Genomic DNA, 17,964 nt, shown 5'->3' on the forward strand with positions numbered 1-17,964 from the left:
GAAGGGTGTTACTCTTTCTGATGTTAACAGAAGTTCAGCAGTTGCAGGTTCCGTAAAGCTAAAGAAAGACTTCCTTGTCAGTAAAGCCAGGGAAGTAGCCGAGCAGGTTGAGTGAGTAAAGCTGTATGCAGCCACATCTGCCGACCTGAGTTCAATCCCTGGGACCCACATGAAAGGGAGAACCAGCTCCAGCAGATTTCCTCTGACCACGTGTATGCGGAGAACAAACACACACACAGAAATAATAATAATAATAAAAATAACGTAAGCCTGTATCCCACATGGTGGAAGAAGAGAATCAACTGCTCAGAGCTGTTCTCTGACCTCCACATGCATGTCATGGTACATGTGTTCACACAAACACAACGTGATAACAAATTTTAACATCATTGTTTACATTCTCAGGCTAGGTCTTACCTCGGCTCACCAACCAGAAACCAAAACAAACCAACATTTTGAGGCTTTGTGGGAAAGTCAAATTTATTCATTCATCTCGAAATCATGAGTTCTGTTTGGGTTTAACTCTTACGACAGGTTTCCCGTTATATACAAGGGCAAAGAGTCCCGTAAGAAGGCAAATTATTAGTCATGTTTGATGTTTCCAAGTCACTAAATTCAGGTACTGACCTTGGTAAGTACTTGACTCTTGAACATGAAATCACCATAGCAATTTTCCAAAGTGTAGGATTGATAGGCTAATACTGTAATGTTCTGAAGACAAACCCAAACCATAATGTACCAGGGAAGATCTTGCTGGAAACAGTATTGTCAGCATCACACAACACAAACCCTCCAGAGCACAGTGAAAGTAACCCTGCAAGGCTATGCCTCTTTATAAGAAAGTGTGCTGAAACCCAAACCGGCCTTGCAAGCACACTTGGGCAGGAAGCGCACTTGCTATTCTAACACAGGTGAGGGCTGTGTTTCATTCTGTTGGTGAGAGATCAACCTCACATTCTGCCATGGTTGGAGAATTCCTAGTAGATGGAAAGGAAGGAGGGAAGGGGTCAGTAGCTCTCTGTTATCAATTTCCCTTTATGTAAGCAGGTTTTCCAGACGATGAAAAGATTTTAATAACAATTTTACAAGGTGAAGAGTTGTGGAGTATTGGTGTGCTGGCCACCTTTTATAGAAAAATCCCATTTCTCACAACCTCAAACAATTTGGGGTTGTTAGGAGTGAGTCACAGAGGTTTGCAGTCTATCCAGGTTTGGACAGAGGCAATATTGAGAGAATAAAACAGGCTGAGGAAGGATTATTTTAATAGCAAGGGGATCCTTTGTTTCTTGAAGGAAAAGAAAAGTGAAAGAATTAAAGTTACTCAGAGAGACGACAGCAGGCTATCCTATATATAGACTTGGTAACTCAGAACAGAAATGCATGTCTTGTTTATGGGAATGAGCTCGAAAACTCATGTTCCCCAGCCCAGCAAAAGAAGGCTGAGCCCATCTGTGGGTCTACGTGTTTCTACACATTGTTCGAAATGTGTTTGTTTGTGCTACTGATCCCACTGCGAGCACATTATTATGACTGAGGTCAGTTCTCAGATTTGCTGGCATCTTGGAGGTCACTCGTCTTAACCCTGCGGCCCTCTTCTCCTCGTCCTTGCTTATTACAATAATATCGACACCAACAGACAAAACTAAGAACCCGGTGCTGGCTAAGGATCAAGGCCTTAGGAACTTTCACCCATATTCCTGGCCCTACTTTCCTGAGTGTACAGCGTTGGGTTCCTCAGGTGATTCTGACTCCACCGGATTTAACATTCCGGCTGCCGGCTAGCATCGCATGGTTCAGAAAGGACTTAGGCCATTAGCACAGGACCCGCAGCGGCAGAAACAAGCATGAAAGCAAAGGAGCTAAAGCGGGGCGCAGCAGCAAGGGCGGCCAGAAGCACCTTGCAGGCTGCATCACGAGACAGCCCGAGGTCCTCGCGAAGAATGGCCTATCTGCTCGTTAGTCCGGGGGCCTCCAAAGTCCGCCAAGTGGCCTGAACCTGTCCCTTGTGGCCTACCACCGGCCCCAGCAGAGACGCGCGGCGCAGTGACGTCACGGGGCGGGACTCGGGGAAGTGACGCATCGGGGTGGGCGAGCTGGGGACGTGCTCTCAGTGCTCGGCTAGTATGTCTGCACTGACGCGGCTGGCACCTTTCGGTCGTGTCGGAGGCCGCCTGCTCCGGGGCTGCCGCGCGCGGGCGATTGGAGACGGTGGAGTCCGTCAGTGAGTGTCGGGTGGGAGCCAAGGCTCGGCCGGCTCGAACAGCCAGCCGTGCTGTTCGGACGCCGTCACCTTGAGGCAGGCGCCCGGGCGGGTGCGTGAGCCGTACGCTGCCGCAGGGGGGCAGGCATGCTGGGTATTGTAGTCCCCCTGGTCCGAGCCGGTGGCTTTAGCCGAATCAGTGGGGTAGAGGTGATGGGTTAGCGCAGGAATGCCAGAGAGAGGCGTTAACTAGGACCTGAGTGATGAGAACCCAGCAGCGCACTGTTCCCTTGCTGAGTCTTCCCATACTGGCGAGTGGAGGCCAGGAGCGCTTGGAGACGGTTGAAGATGGCTTTTGAGAAGAATGTTTTAGATGGTTCGGGTCAGGGAGTGCCTGGGAGGGCAGAGGATTTCCCCTAATTGACCTGGGCACCCACGGGAGACCTTTAGGTGGTTAAGTTTGTTATTTTGCTTTTAAATTTTGACACTTTTTTGGAGCCTCACTATGTAGCCTTGACTAGCGTAGAACTTTAGATCATACTGGCCTCGAACTCATAGAAATCCTTCCTGCCTTTGCCTCCGGAGTACTGGATCAAAGACACGCGCCCCCACGCCGGTGTTTAAATTTGGCACTTTAAGGCCTAAATTGGAGGCTGTTTCTTATTCATTTTTTCCTTCTCGCCACCGGAAAATTTTAAGACTCGGTCTCAGTTTGGTCTGACTGTCTTCTTTCTTTCTCTTTCTTTCTTCCTCTTTTTTCTTCTCTCTCTCTCTCTCTCCCTCTCCCTCTCTCCCCTCTCGACAAACACCGTCCCAGCCCCCATCCCAGCCCCGGGTTCAGTGGGAGATTCCATCTCAAGGGAATGAGGTAGAGAGGGATAGAGCAAGACTCTTGGTGTTCTGCTAGGAGAAAAAGAAGGCAGAGGTAGGGAAGAACCATAGGAATAGTGCTGTTTAACAAAGTTTATATGAACCTATAGGAAATTTTTGCTATGCTGGGCTGAAATTGTAGACCATATTTTATATAGGCACACTCTAATATTTTTTAATATCTGATGCTGCGTATTGGCGTATGTTTTGTTGCAGAATAGGTCATATAAATATCCTCATTAAGTATAAATTTTATCATTTAAATCAGTCAACCCGTACCTATACTTATCAGAGTCCCAGTTGAGTAAGTATAGCCCTTACAGAGTGTATGCCACAATTTGCCAATAAACGGCTAAATAACATCAGCTGATTTTTTTTTTTTTTTTTTTTCTGGAGACAGGGTTTCTTTGTGTGGAGCCTTGGCTCTCCTGGACTCACCTTTATAGACCAGGCTGGCCTCAAACTGAGATCCACCTGCCACCCAAGTGTTGGTATTAAAGGCCACCACTGCCTGGCGACACCAGCTCATTTTATTCAGTCTTATTGTTGAAGCTCTCTGCTTTGTTCAGGGGTATTAGAGTTTCAAAAAAGATGCTCCCAAGTTCCCTTTCTGGCCAAATGAGGGACTAGAGACTAAGCAGTGCTTAGTTTCTGTAAGATAGCCTTTGGATGAAGACTGTACCAGGGCCCAGGATGCACACTGCCTGAGCAGAGTAAGTTGATAACTACATCAGGTTCACAGACACTCAGATAAAACTTCTGGGGCAGCACTCCGTAATCATCACTAATATTTCTGGTGCAGAATGGTGACTATTCACTAAATGAAACGATAACATTGGCCTCTTGTCTATTCAACCAGTTTTCCTCTTCCTGTGTTTAAAGCAAGCTAAATGAAAAACCAGCATGTAAAGGAAGTGAGAGCCTGCCAGTCTGTATTTTGGAGAGGAGTTTTAAGGATGTTTCAGTTTTAAGGATGCTACTGAAAGTTGAGATGACTTCCTGCTCTGAAAATAGAGTAAGAAGCCATTTTCTATATTGCTTTGTCTCCTAGTGCTGGCGGCGATGTGCATATTCAGCCACGGTACAGGGAGTTCCCCCAACTTACCCGGTCCCAGGTGATCCAGGGTGAGTTCTTAAGCTCCCTCATGTGGTTCTGGATTCTCTGGCGCTTTTGGCATGACTCGGATTCTGTGCTGGTAAGTACAGAAGAATGGTCTAGTCCTGCTTTGAGAGCAGAGAAGGGGAGATGCATGGGTACTTGGCCTGTGTTTAGCGATGTTGTCCAGTTATATCCCCTTAACACCGTGTTGTTACCTCAGTAAGCTTGTCACTTTTGGATCTACATACATGATGTACATTTCGGGGATCTGTGATTTGTGGTTCATATTAGGTTGCCATGTGGAAAAGTGGGACTAGAAATAATTCTTTTATGATCATTAAATTACATTTGTCTTCATTTGTGGGTTGTTTCACACTTAAATTTTTTGTTTCAGATAGGTATTATGTAGCCCAGGCTGTCCTCACTTTCCGTATAGGTAGGAGTGGCCCTTAATTTCCAGTCCTCCTATCCCTGCCTTTTAAGCACTAAGGAGGCACCACCATAGCCAGCATTAAGTTCTTTTAACATCCTCTAGTCTGTCCTGAGGCCTAGAGCAACCAGAATTGGGTGTACTAGATAGAAGTGAATTTGTCTTGAGAAGGAGAGTTATTGGTGACTTTGTTATTCTTTTGCTTGTCACATTTACATAGACTCTTGTTTTCTAAGAAATTACCTCCTTAAGACCTTGAAATCTTGAGGTTGATGGGTGAGCATGTGTCTAACAAGAGTCCCCTAGGACTCCAGTCTTCAGCTGGCAATATGGCTCAGCAAGTAAAAGCACCTTGGTCAAGCGTGACAACCTGAGCTCCATTCCCGGAACTGCAAAGAGAACAGACTCCCACAAACTGACGGTCCTCTGACCGTCTGGGATGAGCTGTGCATTAAAAAGGAAATGTAAACAAAAACAGTACACAAGGTTTTACAGGTCAGAGCTGGTAGGGTGCTCTTCTTCTGTCCTCTTAGCATTTTCTCTGTGTCCTTGCTGCTTGGCTGCACATTTCCTGCTGGGACAGTCTATTTCATTATAGGTCAGGTGTATTAGGCTGTAGGCAGTACAGACAGGTCTCTAGGTCAGGACTGAGGAGACTGCCTCCACTTGAGGCTCCCAAATCTCAAGGCAGGAGTGAAGTTTTTTTTTTTTTTTTAAACATTTGCTTTGCCAACACAGTGAGATATTGCGGAGATAAGTAGATATGACATCTGTGGCCTCCACTTCTTCCTTCACTCCATCATAAACATACTTAATGGCTTAGGTTTCTACCTCTAAAAAAGTCAAGCCATTGTATGTAATGAGTGGATGGGAATGGGTTTGAATTACTGAATGGTTAAGGAATGACCAGTTCTCATCTATGTATGGCAGGTACTGGCTGTAGTAATTACAGTTTATTCTTGTTTCAAGATTTATTTTGAAACTTCATTAGTTGCATTTATGGGTATGAACTCTTGACTTTTTTTCTGATTGATTGATTGTCACAGGGTCACTTTCCATATCCAGATCCTTCACAGTGGACAGATGAAGAATTAGGCATCCCTCCTGATGATGAAGACTAAAAGAGTAAACAAGTACAAGTAGGTTTGCCCTAAAGTCTTTTTGTTTTAAAGATTCACTTATTTTATGTGCATTGATGTTTTCCCTGCATGTATGTCGTCTATATGAGGGAGCCAAATGCTCTGGGACTGGAGTATAGTTAGTTATGTGGATGCTGGGAATTGCACCTAGGTCTAGAAGAGCAGCCAGTGCTCTTGACTGTGGAGCCATCTCTTCACACACTAAGGTCTTGTTTCTATTTGTCTATTTTTATTTTTTGAGGACAGGGTTTCTCTGTGTAACAGCCTGGCTGCCCGGGAGTTCACCCTGTAGACCAAGCTGGCCTTGAACTCACAGAGATCCCTCTGCCTCCCAAGTGCTGGGATTAAAGGCATGTGACACCAACCCCCAGCTTTATTTTGGTGTTTTTTTTTTTTTTTGAGACAGGTTTTCTCAGTGTAGCCTTGGCTGTCTTGGACTCACTTTGTAGACTAGGCTGTCCTCGAACTCAGAGAGATCCACCTGCCTCTCTGAGTGCTGAGATTTCAGGCATGTGCCACTGTGCCTGGCTAAGGTCTTTTTAAATTCTGACTTGTTTTAAACTCTTTATGGCCTTAAGCATATCCTAACAGCATGAAGCACATCGTCCATTTCTGCCTAGCTGTGTGCCATTTGCTAGCCTGTGCCATCTTTTATTTTCTTTTCATTGTATATTAAAAACAAAAAGTATTTTTAAAGTTAGGTTACAGTTTTTGGGTGCTATCCACCCATGGAAGAAGACAGGTGAATTCTGCTCAGGCAGGGCCCTGGGTTCAGTTGCCAGCACGAAATAAAGTGCAACAAACAGAAAGGCCTGGCTTGTTGGTCCATTCCTGTAATTCCAGCACTTGGGAGGTGGAAGCAAGAGGATCAAACAACACTGCAGAGGGAGTTGGGGCCAGCCTGAGCTAGATAAGATCCTGCCTCAAAAAACAGCTGGGTGGTCCAGCAGCCACTGGGAGGCAGAGGCAGGTGGATATTTGAGTTCCCACCAGTCTGCAGAGTGAGTTCCAGGACAGTCAGGGGTACACAGAGAAACTGTCTTCAAAAAGAAAACCAAGCCAACAAAAACCAGTCTGTGCTTGTTTCTGGAACATAGTGGTGAGTTACAGTAGTTTATGGTATGTAGCTGTAAAAGCATGCCCTACTCTCACTGTTCAAATGTGAAGATGAATGGAGTAGAGAGGCTACTCAGGGCTCGAAAAAATGCTTGAATAATTAGCTAAGCAAGATTATGGATTTGGACTAGTAAATATAGTAGTTCTTAACTTGATTTTCTTTTCCTACAGGAGCCAGGTGAGATGTTTCCAGAAATCACAGACTTCATATTAGAAGTTGTAAATTAAAATGGCTTGCCAAAAATTTTCTGATGACCACTGTCCTTCATTTCCTACTCTGCTTGCTGGGCTAAGTTGTTTGTCCCCTTACAGCTGATCCTCTTGGGTTCCCTATGATGTAGTTAGTTGCTCTTTCTTTGAGGCTACCAAGGAACAAGGAGAAAGTGTCTTGCTTAGCATCACACACTGGTGAGTGGTTAGGGTATGTGTGACTCCAAAGCTTATACATAATATAAGTACCATCTCTCCTACTTAGCTCATGCCTTAGTCACATGTTGGCTCACAGGAGATATGACCATGTAGCTGCTGCAGCTTGATTGTTTGGTTAAGGGTCAGGAGAGTCCACTGTTTCCATCTCTTGTAGACTTTTTTATGGCCTCTTGTAGGACTCAAACCACACCTGACTAGGAATTTCTTAGTAATGGGAATAAGGGTAAGATTTTCTATTTTTCCCAAAAATTTGCTCCAAAATACTTTTTCACTTTGTGTGGTGTCATATCACAAATGACATGATATCACATATGACAAAGAATTTTCCTCCATCCACAGAGAAAAGTCTGGTATTGTAGCTTGAGGACTACTCATTAGGTTTTTGACGGTTTTGGCCTTGATTAGAGGTTGGGGACAGGGGGTTGCACACCTGTAATTTTAGCCTGTGGAGAGTGAGGCCAGAGGATCGTTGGAAGACAGCCTGGGGTACAGAGTGAGACCTAGCTCAGGATTTTGTTTTGACTTTAAGAAGAAAATGACAAGTCAGTAATCACATTTGCTCAGAGCTGTGAACGAACACCATGACCAAGGCAATTTTTTAAAAAAGATTTATTATTTATACAGTATTCTGCATGTACATATGCCAGCAGGTCAGAAGAGGGCACCAGATCTCATTATAGATGGTTATGAGCCACCATGTGGTTGCTGGGCATAGAACTCAGGACCTTTGGAAGAACAGTCAGTGCTCTTAACCGCTGAGTCACCTCTCCAGCTCCCAAGGCAATTATATTTCATTGGGGCTGGCTTAGTTTCAGTGGTTTAATCCACTATCATCAGGGTAGGGAACACAGCAGCGTACAAGCAGATATGGTGCTGGAGGAGCTGAGAGTTCTGCATCTTGATCCGTAGGCAGCAGGAGGCGGAGTGCCTCACTGAGTGTTGCTTTTGCATAGACCTCAAAGCCCGACCCCAGAGTGACACACTTCCTCTAACATCGCCACCCCTAATAGTGCCACTCCTTAAGGGCCAAGCATTCAAACACTGTCTGTGGAGACCATACCTAATGGTGGTTTAGCTTTGCTAAGTAGGGTCTATAGAAAGTGAGTTTAGGAACAAGATGACTCACCAAGGTCTAAAGGGACATCAGGTTCTGCTTGAGAGAGGACAGGACTAGATGGTAATGGTTGTAAACTTGGGTTTGTCATTAAGTATCCCCGACCAACTTGTAGCATAACAGGGTTTCCTCTAACAGTTATCTACTGCCTTGCCACAGAGATCACTGTAGCAGCAGAGGCTAAAACAAGTGGAACAGCTCCTTTCCTCACTGGCAGCCACAGCGGTCCCACCTGTGGCACTGGGAGCATGTCCATGGGGCTGTGTCTTCCCCTCTGTGTGAGGGACCAGCTTAATCAATACAAAGGCCTGTATCCACTCACTCCTTAGGTCAGTAAAGCTGCTTAGAATAGAGTCTACAACATGGAGTTTAAGCAGGATAATTCCACTAGTTCTTTTCCTTACAAGCAAAGAGTTGCTTAACAGCTAACTTTATATTCTTTTCTTTAAAAGTGTTGGAATCCTCATTTCCATGTTGAAAACTCCCAACCTGCTCAAAGAAATGCCTTCTACATGGCTGTATAGAATGTGAGAAAGCATTTAAGTAGCAGAGGGTCCCAAAGAAACATTAAGTGTAGCATTTGTTCGATGGTAACATAATGGGAATGAATAGCAAATTATAGCACAGGCCAGATACAGGTTTGTTTGTTTGTCCACGCCCCCCTCCCCCCCCAAGTTCTGAGATGACTTCTACACATCATTTTGCTTCAAAATTTGAAATTAGACCTTAAACTGTGTGGTTACATTGAGAATGGTCACTTTAAACCAAAGATGCATAAGGTCACAAAACTGTTAAATATTTGAGGGTCTTCACTGAAACTCGATAAAAAGACTCTCAAGGTGGCTAGACCATGCAGGAATCTGGCCAACTTTAACTTCTACCCATCAAGCAGCCATCAGAATTATTGAAGTGTTTAGCCTGGAAATGACTGTTAACAGCCAGTGACTACTATTATTGGATGTCAGTGCTAGAAAAAGAATCTTAAGGTTTCTCCATGCAGTCAATCTTTATTATAGCAGTATTCGCATATTCACATCAATTACATAGCACTTTTTTATTTGGGGGGGGGGGCTTTTTTATAATACAGTTTTTAAATAACTTTACACAGAAATAAATTTCTTCAATTTGATTTTCAGCTATCTTTTTTATTTAATTCTCCATGCTTTCTATCCAAACTGAACAATATTTTCCATTATACAAATTTACATGAGAAAAACTCCAAAGTACAAATGAAGGGACCTGAGCAGGAAAAATAACTAAATAATTAGGAAGTAGGTATAGGTAAGAAAAAAAAAATTCAAGCAAACATTAAGGAATAAGGGATAAGAGGGAGACATCATCCATTTGATTGAAAATAAATGTCTTTTTCTTATGAATTGAAAAATAAGCTTTAAAAATAGTTACTCCATTATAATTTTTGCAAAGCAGGTAGAGAGAGGTCTGTGGATAATGAAAAAGTCCCCATCTTTTCACTGGGCACACCCCAGACTCCATGAGAACCTTTTCAGTGCTTGAGTGGAACTGAAGTGACATAAACCCAAACCTTTGGCAGTTATAGACAGAGGAATGTGTATGAGTTGCCATAGGTTCAGGTGGTGAAACAGGAGCCGTACTTCACTGCAGTTCAAACATGAAACATTTCCCTCCCCTCTCCCTTATTGGAGACTTGTCCTCAGACCAAGAAGTATGTATGACCTTTGAGGGTGAGGCTTGGTAGATGGCTAGAGTTGTCTCCTTTTTCCTGGTCTAAAGCCAAAGAGTGGTCTATTAAATAGAATCGAAGAGACATGATGAATGGTGAAGTCCATCCCCAATCAGTTGGTTGTATCACTATCTTAGGAGAGGCAAGTGCTGTAGACGCAAAGGATCAGAAGTACACCCGACAATGGGGGTATTCTGCTACTGGGACACAGTCCTTCAAATAGGGTGACGGGGAAGCCAAACCAAAGCTGTATTGTAGGATGGCCAAAGGAAATGACCCAGTGAAAAGTTTTCAAATAAAGGGAGAAGAGTACAGTATACAGACACATACCTGGTATGTAAACTAATACAACACGAAGATAAATAAGACATCAAGGTTAGCCACTTATATTGGTAACTAACATGAAAAAAAGGCAGATGTTCACACAGCTGGTTTTAGTCAGCAATGGAACATACATGAATGTATTAGAAAGGAATGATTTAAAAAAGTTCACAGCTTAGATAAGAAGCACACTTATTGCACTCTTACATGTATTTCAGGTGATTGTAGTTCATCTTCCACCCTTACTTTTTTCATAAGCCCTACATTTAAGTGTCATCCCACCTCATTTTGGTCCCTTTTCCCCCCCCATTTGTGTCTAGTCTGTGAGCTTTGTTTGCTTATGCTAGTTTGCAGTTTCTTCCTATGTAACTCATAGCCCAGCCAAACACATATGGGTTCAAACATCTCAAAACAACAGAAATTTTCAAGGCAAAAAAGGACTAAGTAACTCACTCCTAACCCACATTCCAGCTCTGTAAGCACACCCTTCCATGCTTTCCCTCTGTCTCCCGTGTGTACACTGTTGATGGTAATCAGCAATCATGGGTGTTGGATAATGTAGTCAGCCTGCCAGGAAAAGCAAATGATTTGCACAAAATGTTTTTTGATACTAACAAGAACAAATATATTTCAGTTCTGTTTCCAAAGAGCACTTCAATCTACAGAATTCTTTACAAAAAATGCACCACAAAAAAACAACACACTGGCTGTTGTCCTCATGCACAACTGGTTATATCACTGCAATTAGTCAAAACAGCTAAATAAAAGTAAACAGTTTAGTGATACTGATGGAGCAATCAATAAAGGGGACAGCTAGACTTGTGGAGACTAAAATAAAGGGTCCACCTTTATCACTTTACTAAGGTGGTAACAAGATGTGTGTGTGTGTGTGTGTAAGTGTTAAGTGTTAACATTTTACATGCTGGGAAATGTGGCTCAGTGGTAGAACCCCTGCCTAGTGCATACAGGCCCTCGCTGCAAACTCCATTAGAAAATAAAATTAGGACTTCAGATTCTACCTCAAAAGTACCTCATAGGAACTGTTAATTTTTCCTTTCAAATGATAAAAATTAGGACTAAATTTTAATTTAAACGTCTCTGCCCAAATGGAAGTAAAGTAAGTTATCTAAAACTACTGAAGTTATTGTCCAGTGAGCTGATACAATATCCATCTGGCCAGCATCTTCAGCTTTACCAGAGCTGGCCATGTGGACCACAAATACACTGACCATTTCAGTCCCTTCGAGCATCAGTCATTCACCTCAGTTTCTGAGTCAACAACTGGGACACAGTGGGGAAAGTACACTGAGTTTCTTGGGGATGGTGAGGAAAGATGCAATTGCCACAGCATAGGTGTCCAGCTTATACACACCGGTCAGGTCTTCACTTCCAATGTCCCTTTATAAAAACACACTTCAGAGGCAGCCCTCTGTCTACCACCATGCACCAGAGCAGTCAGTAGCACTAGCCAACTTCACTTGCAAACAGGTCTTGGGAGGCAAATTTACACTTTAAACTCTGAAAACTCAGTGTCTAGGTTGGCAGCATTTCTCTGGAAACAAATCAAATCTACAATTTGTTTTTTCTCACTGAGTTAGTATATGATTGCTGCCCAGCACACACTACTTCAACACTAAACTACAGCAGTATCTTAAAATGTCAAACATTTAGTATAAAAGTTCCATGCTTTGAAGAGCCTAAGGGAGTAGAAAAAGTTTCTCTAGAAATGTCACTGAACTGTATTTTCAACCTAGTTGCTCTATGTGGTAAATATTTCTGGCTATACTAGGGATAATGTGCTTTAAAAAAATAATTTTGTTACTGAAAATTTACCATTTTCTTATTTTTTAATGTGATTTTGGCTATAAACTCGTTAGTGCATTTATCTTCACAGTCTAAATTGCACTCTAAAAAATATTATCACAGCGGAGTTAAACCAGACTTGCCGTTCTCTTCATAAATCACTGATTTCTGCTAAAATGTTAGCTTTTTTATTGCATCATGAAGGCACAGTAAGATCATTTGGCAAATTATCAAGGTATTTTTTTAGAGCCTCCTTGCACCGTCTCTCTCCTGGAAGCTACCCGCTGTCTACTCACAGTGAACCTTCCATCTCTGCCTGTGCTTTTCCAAATAGCTTATTAGTTGACATCTGCTGGCCAAGGTGCTGACATTCTAGCACTAACAAGGCCAACTTGGACAAAGAAGAGAATCTTAGAAAAAAGGGTATCCTTCTACCCTCTTAGCTGGGCAGTCTCCTTAGATGAGTATCTGTGCATGTGACAAAGCTGTGGCCAACTCACTATGAAGGTGTACTGTTTTGCCAAGCCTACTACTGAAAAGTAGAATTATATCATGGTTATCAAAGTGTTACCATAACTATTTAACTTCATGCGACCGACTTAGTTACAATTCTGAAATATATTAAACAGACTGGCACCAATTCCAGTAACAGATACTCTGAGCTACACCTTAAAAAACATTTTAAAACAGTATCACTGTTTAAATGTATAATGCCCTTTAGGACAAAATGAGTGCTCAACTACAAGTACACATAAAAGTTAAAATCCTACATCTTCATGTTCTAGAGCTCCTCACTTTTCATACTTTAAAATAAATAACTATTCATACCTCATTCTGAGGAGGTAGTTTTTTTGAAGAGGTCACCTGAACCCTGAACTGTTTCCAACTAAAGCTAGATGCTGAGGTTTGCAGGAGGCTGGGAGGTGGGTGTGCAGTAGGGACAGATGAGATCTGAAGAGGGACACACAGCAGCTCTAACAGTGCCTGACAGGTACAAGACATCATAAGGAGTGGAGCTGCACCAAGACAGGAAGTATTTACAAGGTTTCTGGTTGACAGTGCTCTAGTCTTGAATTAGGTCTTTACGTAACGCTTTCTCCCATACTAGCATAAATCTAGCATACAGTTTATATCAGACTATCTTTTAGGATGCCTCATTATGCCCTCCCCGACCTCAAATATAGTTAGAGATGGGCTGTTCAGGAACCGGAATCTGACTGTTACACAGAATCTTCATTGAAGACGCATATAAGTACAAATGATCACATTGGATATTCTATTCACAAACTCCTTATATACATTTTGAGGTTAGTAATATCTCAATGGCAAAAGTTTGGGTCGTATAGCTTAACAGTGAGAAAGACCATCAGGAGTACTACATATTTAAAAACAATTCTCTATAGTTGATCTCAAACCATTTAAAGACTTCACTCCTAAGCAAAACAAAACAGATGCCAGGAGGCACGCTCCAGCCTTACGGGAGTGAAGCAGCCACATGCCGTCTACACAGGTACTCATAAAGTGCTCTGCACAAACAAGGACTTCCTTGAGTTTTCTTAGGAGCTCAACAAGATCATCTGAAGTCTAAACATTAAAAAAAAAAAGGAAAAAACCCACAAAACTTATGTTGTTTGTAAACGATAAGGAAAAAAAAAAAGCTATTTGATAGAAAATAAGAAGGAAGGTTTAAATATTTCTATATTTTATACTCTATTAAAAAAATTTTCTCTCAACACCCTGAGCCTGGTTTCTGGGCACAGCTTTATTTACTATCAAATCTACTTTCCCTTTTCAAGTGAGATAGCAACCTATGTTAAAATGAGAGGAAGAAGTCTGTCCTTTTGAGTTTTGTCTCCACCGCTCACATGCTAAGTTTCCCTCCTTAAGTGCTGGCTTCATCCTCCAGGACTGAGGTGGCCCTGCAGCAAGGCATGCCTTGAGGGCGCTAACTCTCAGCAGGACCTAATGTGCATATAGGGACAAAGTCTGGCTTCCTTGCTAATTCTAAGTAAGGAAAACAAAGCCATGTTAATAAGCATTTAAAAGGGTAATAATGCCTTTCAATGTGCCACATATCAAGCATGAATCATTTTTATCTTTTCAGTTTCTAAAAATTTTAAGACAATGTCCTACACACTGTTCCTAATTAGTAACTAGAATATTTTCCAACTTACTGGGAATTTATAAAGTTTTCAGTAGGCCTTGCTTTGATGACAGATTTTTTTTGTTTTTTGTTTTTTGTCTAACACTGGCTGTCCTGCAACTAGCTCTATGGACCAGGTGGGCCCTGAACTCATAGAGATCCATCTGCCTCTGCCTCCCGAGTTGCTTGCATTAAAGGCGTGCACTACCACCACCCATCGATGACAGACAGTTTAGGAAAGAAAAAAATCTCTTAACTGCTGTGAGTAGGCTTAAATATATAGTGGGATCAGTTATAATTTGAAATTTAAAATTCTACTTTATTTTAGATTTCATAGTATTTTTAAAGTTCTTGGCTATAATGTAGTTGCTAAGTATATCTCCTTAATTTGCATTCCTAAATCCTGGAGATTCAAGATTCCTGGGTAAGAGGGATACTGGCCAAGAATACATTCAGTCACTTTCTTTGCTACTATGGTAATTTTATATTACCTTTAAATAAAGGCCAAGGGAAGCTGTGACTAGGTTGTAGTTTTGATTTGTGCAAAAATAAGACTTAGGGTCTATCAAAACTGGTGATAGGCCTCACACTTTCCTACAACTTCAATATTCCTAATAGTTCTATTTCTACCAGGGGAACTCAGCTACCAAGTTACCCAACCTTTTGAAAACCAGGCTTGGGGAAAAAAGGAAGAAGGAGAATGACTGGAGACACCACCACTTTTATTTTAGGTTGCATATTATAGATAAAAGACTAGAAAGAGGATGTAGGCTGTAGTGTAGGAGTTAAGTTGGAAGAAACAATGGGATTGTTAGCAAAGATGTTAGTGTGGATCCAGCAAGTACCATTAATTTAAAAAGTATAAATAACTGTTATTATGTTAGATTTCCCATGATTGCAGGCAGAGAAAAGGATAATAACCATTCTTTAAAAGTCGTTTACAGTTAACAAAAATATAATTTTCAGGATATATGTTCTTATGGGAAGTATTCGTTTATTCCAATTAACCTGAAAATTTTCTTTTTTAAAATAAAAATAGAAGAAACTCAGAAATTAAAACCTGTACCTTACATCTAAATTACACAAATTTCTCACATTCAAAACTGTCAGTAAGCAGTTTTGTAGGCTCTTAATTAGATGCTGTCCATGGCATTTTATGTCCTGGACAAAGCAGCCACATAAGTTATTTGGTGACTGGAAGAACTGAGAGGAAGATATGGACTGTATTTTCCTGAGAATTTGCTACATTGTGGAGGAAACAATTCCCCAACCCTCACCTCCATTGCTGGACCCAATGAGAAAAGAAGGCAATGTGTGCCAGCACTGACCAGCCCAAGTGGTTAGGCAGAGCCCAGTGAGCAAGGCAACCTGAGGTGAGAGAGCTGGAGGTGAGGAAGAAGATGCAGCATCCCCTTTTCTCTGCCCCCAACGCAGTCTCTCCTCACCTCTCACCCTCCACTTAAATTGAAAGAACTTTACTGTGATAACACTGGTTGAGGACAAGGGGTATGCTGCATTTACTCCACCCCTCAGGAATTAACAGTGGTGGATAGGGAAAGTGCTCCACAACATAATCCCAGAACAGGCAAGAACGATGCTTGGTGATTGAAATCACCCCTCAGATGACCAGCCACAAACTGATCTGGTGGTTAGAAGGGTGAAGTTGACTGGCAGACTTTCCATAGCAAATTTCCCAAGCTGTAGCAGAAATTCTTTCCATCATGCCTGACCACCAAAAGGGCAGAATTCAGGGTCTCTCCTCTTTCTTCCTGGGAATGGGCAGACTTGTATGCACATGATATTTGTGTTGAAGAAGAAACACGGGCAGCAGAGAATTCTGGTTCCTAAAACATTCTTTCCTCTTTTGTTGAATAGGAAATTCCATTCTGTTCCACACGAGCTTATGCATTGAAAATTTTGTATCTTTAAAAAAAAGATTTGAGGAACAGAACTGTTTTGATGTTAACAAACTGTATGAACACAAGACTTAAGAAATAAAGAGTAGATGCTGCCATGATGGAGTGGCTACTTGAAGGCTGCAAATTCTCCTGTAGAGGGAGGACAAGAGCTGATTTTAAAAAGTTATCTCAAAAGAACTTCAAGACAGAAAAGCCTTATTTGAATCTCACTGAAAGGTGACTAGTTAAATATATTACAAACCTTGTAACATAATCAGTTTAAACCTCAAGTCATTGAAATCCACAAAAGACTACAAGTATATGTGCATGACACTGAAGAACAGTTCAACTCTATCAAGAAAATAAAAGGCTGCAGGGAATTTTACAGCTGGTTATCATGCTGCAGCTCGAGCCTCAAATTCACAGCCTCAAACACACAGTGATCTTCCTACTTACTTTGCCTCCTCAGCAAAGGGATTACAGGTGTGTTGCTACCTTGCCTGGCAAAATCATATATATATATGATTTTGTTTGTTTGGTTTTGGAGACAGGGTTTCTCTGTCCTGGATGTCCTGGAACTTTCTCTGTAGACCAGGCTGGCTTCTGGGATTAAAGGCATGCGCCACCACAGCCCTCATTGATTGTGCCGGCCCCAGATACTTGGCTTTTTTTTTTTCCCCCTCTCTTTTTTCTTTTTTGAGACAGGACTGCTCTATGGAACAGAGCCCTGGCTGTCCTGGACTTGCTTTGTAGACCAGGCTGTCCTTGAACTACAGAGCTCTGACTGCTTCTGCCTTCCAAGAAATATTAGGACTGGTTGCTAGGGAATGCTGGCATGTCTCATACACAGCAGATTGCTAATGACTGGCGGACTGAATCCTAAGATTTATATGCTGAGAAGATTAGCAAGGTGGTCTTGACCTTGCCATCCTCTTGTCTTCCCCTCCTCATGCGGCATTACAGGACTACCATCTCTCTCAGCTCTCTAAGTTTTAATAATTAAGGTTTGCTTTCCTAACCTGAATACAACTAACTAGGCTACAGTCATGCTCTTTCCATCAAGAATTCTTCTTAATGAGTAACTTAGGAAGCTAGGCACTGTGACTCACACTTGTATTCCCAGCACTTGGCAGGTGGTGGTAGGAAAAGTCCCAGGCCAGTCTGGGCTGTAAAGTGAATCTGTTTTACAGATGAACAAGTTGGAGTCCAGAATGGTCAGGAAACTTGCCCAAAATCACACAACTTAAAAAAAATTAAAAAGGCCTAGAACAAAACATTAGGGTATAATCCTTTATGGAAAAAACCAAACAAACTAGAATACTTGGCAAAACAAACAAAACAACATCAAAAAGCACCACTAACAAAAATACACAGAAAGGGAAAGTGATTCTGGTGCATCCTATTTCTCTGAATCTGTTACCTACACACCCCAGTGGGCCAAATGTGGCTCAAATTAATTACTATCCAACCTGTGGGGGAATGCTTGAATATCTATGGGACAGCACATGATTTTCTGAGCAGCAGAGAGAGCTTAGAAATGCAAATGCTGACTAGCTAATAAAGAAAGGAGAAAAGAAGGAAGGAAGGAAAAAAATGGAGTGTGAGTGAGTCAAATGAAGATGGCAGAATATGGGGCATGGCAGTGCTGAGGAGAAAGACCGTGAACAAGGAAGGAAAGGAACACACTAATAAACAGGTAT

General features: G+C 42.1%; 2 protein-coding genes across 3 annotated transcripts in view; one reads left to right on the forward strand and one right to left on the reverse strand.

The window, feature by feature from the left end:
* Positions 1 to 2,057: 2,057 nt before the first annotated feature.
* Positions 2,058 to 7,101, forward strand: Ndufb2 (NADH:ubiquinone oxidoreductase subunit B2). The gene is made up of 4 exons (XM_055602151.1): positions 2,058 to 2,221; positions 4,122 to 4,266; positions 5,646 to 5,738; positions 7,026 to 7,101. Exons 1-3 carry the CDS (start codon positions 2,124 to 2,126, stop codon positions 5,718 to 5,720), a joined length of 318 nt encoding a protein of 105 aa, XP_055458126.1. The 5' UTR covers positions 2,058 to 2,123; the 3' UTR covers positions 5,721 to 5,738; positions 7,026 to 7,101.
* A 2,420-nt stretch (positions 7,102 to 9,521) lies between these two features.
* Positions 9,522 to 17,964, reverse strand: part of Braf (B-Raf proto-oncogene, serine/threonine kinase) — a 133,166-nt gene continuing 124,723 nt past the window's right edge. For both annotated transcript variants that reach the window (XM_055602028.1, XM_055602029.1), the window contains one exon: positions 9,522 to 16,414. In XM_055602028.1, the coding sequence (XP_055458003.1) occupies positions 16,392 to 16,414 (23 nt within the window). In that variant the 3' untranslated portion in view covers positions 9,522 to 16,391. The remainder of the gene's footprint in view (positions 16,415 to 17,964) is intronic.

Source organism: Psammomys obesus, unplaced genomic scaffold (genome assembly GCF_907164565.1).
Source record: "Psammomys obesus unplaced genomic scaffold, mPsaObe1.curated_primary_1811, whole genome shotgun sequence".
NCBI classification, from domain to species: domain Eukaryota; kingdom Metazoa; phylum Chordata; class Mammalia; order Rodentia; family Muridae; genus Psammomys; species Psammomys obesus.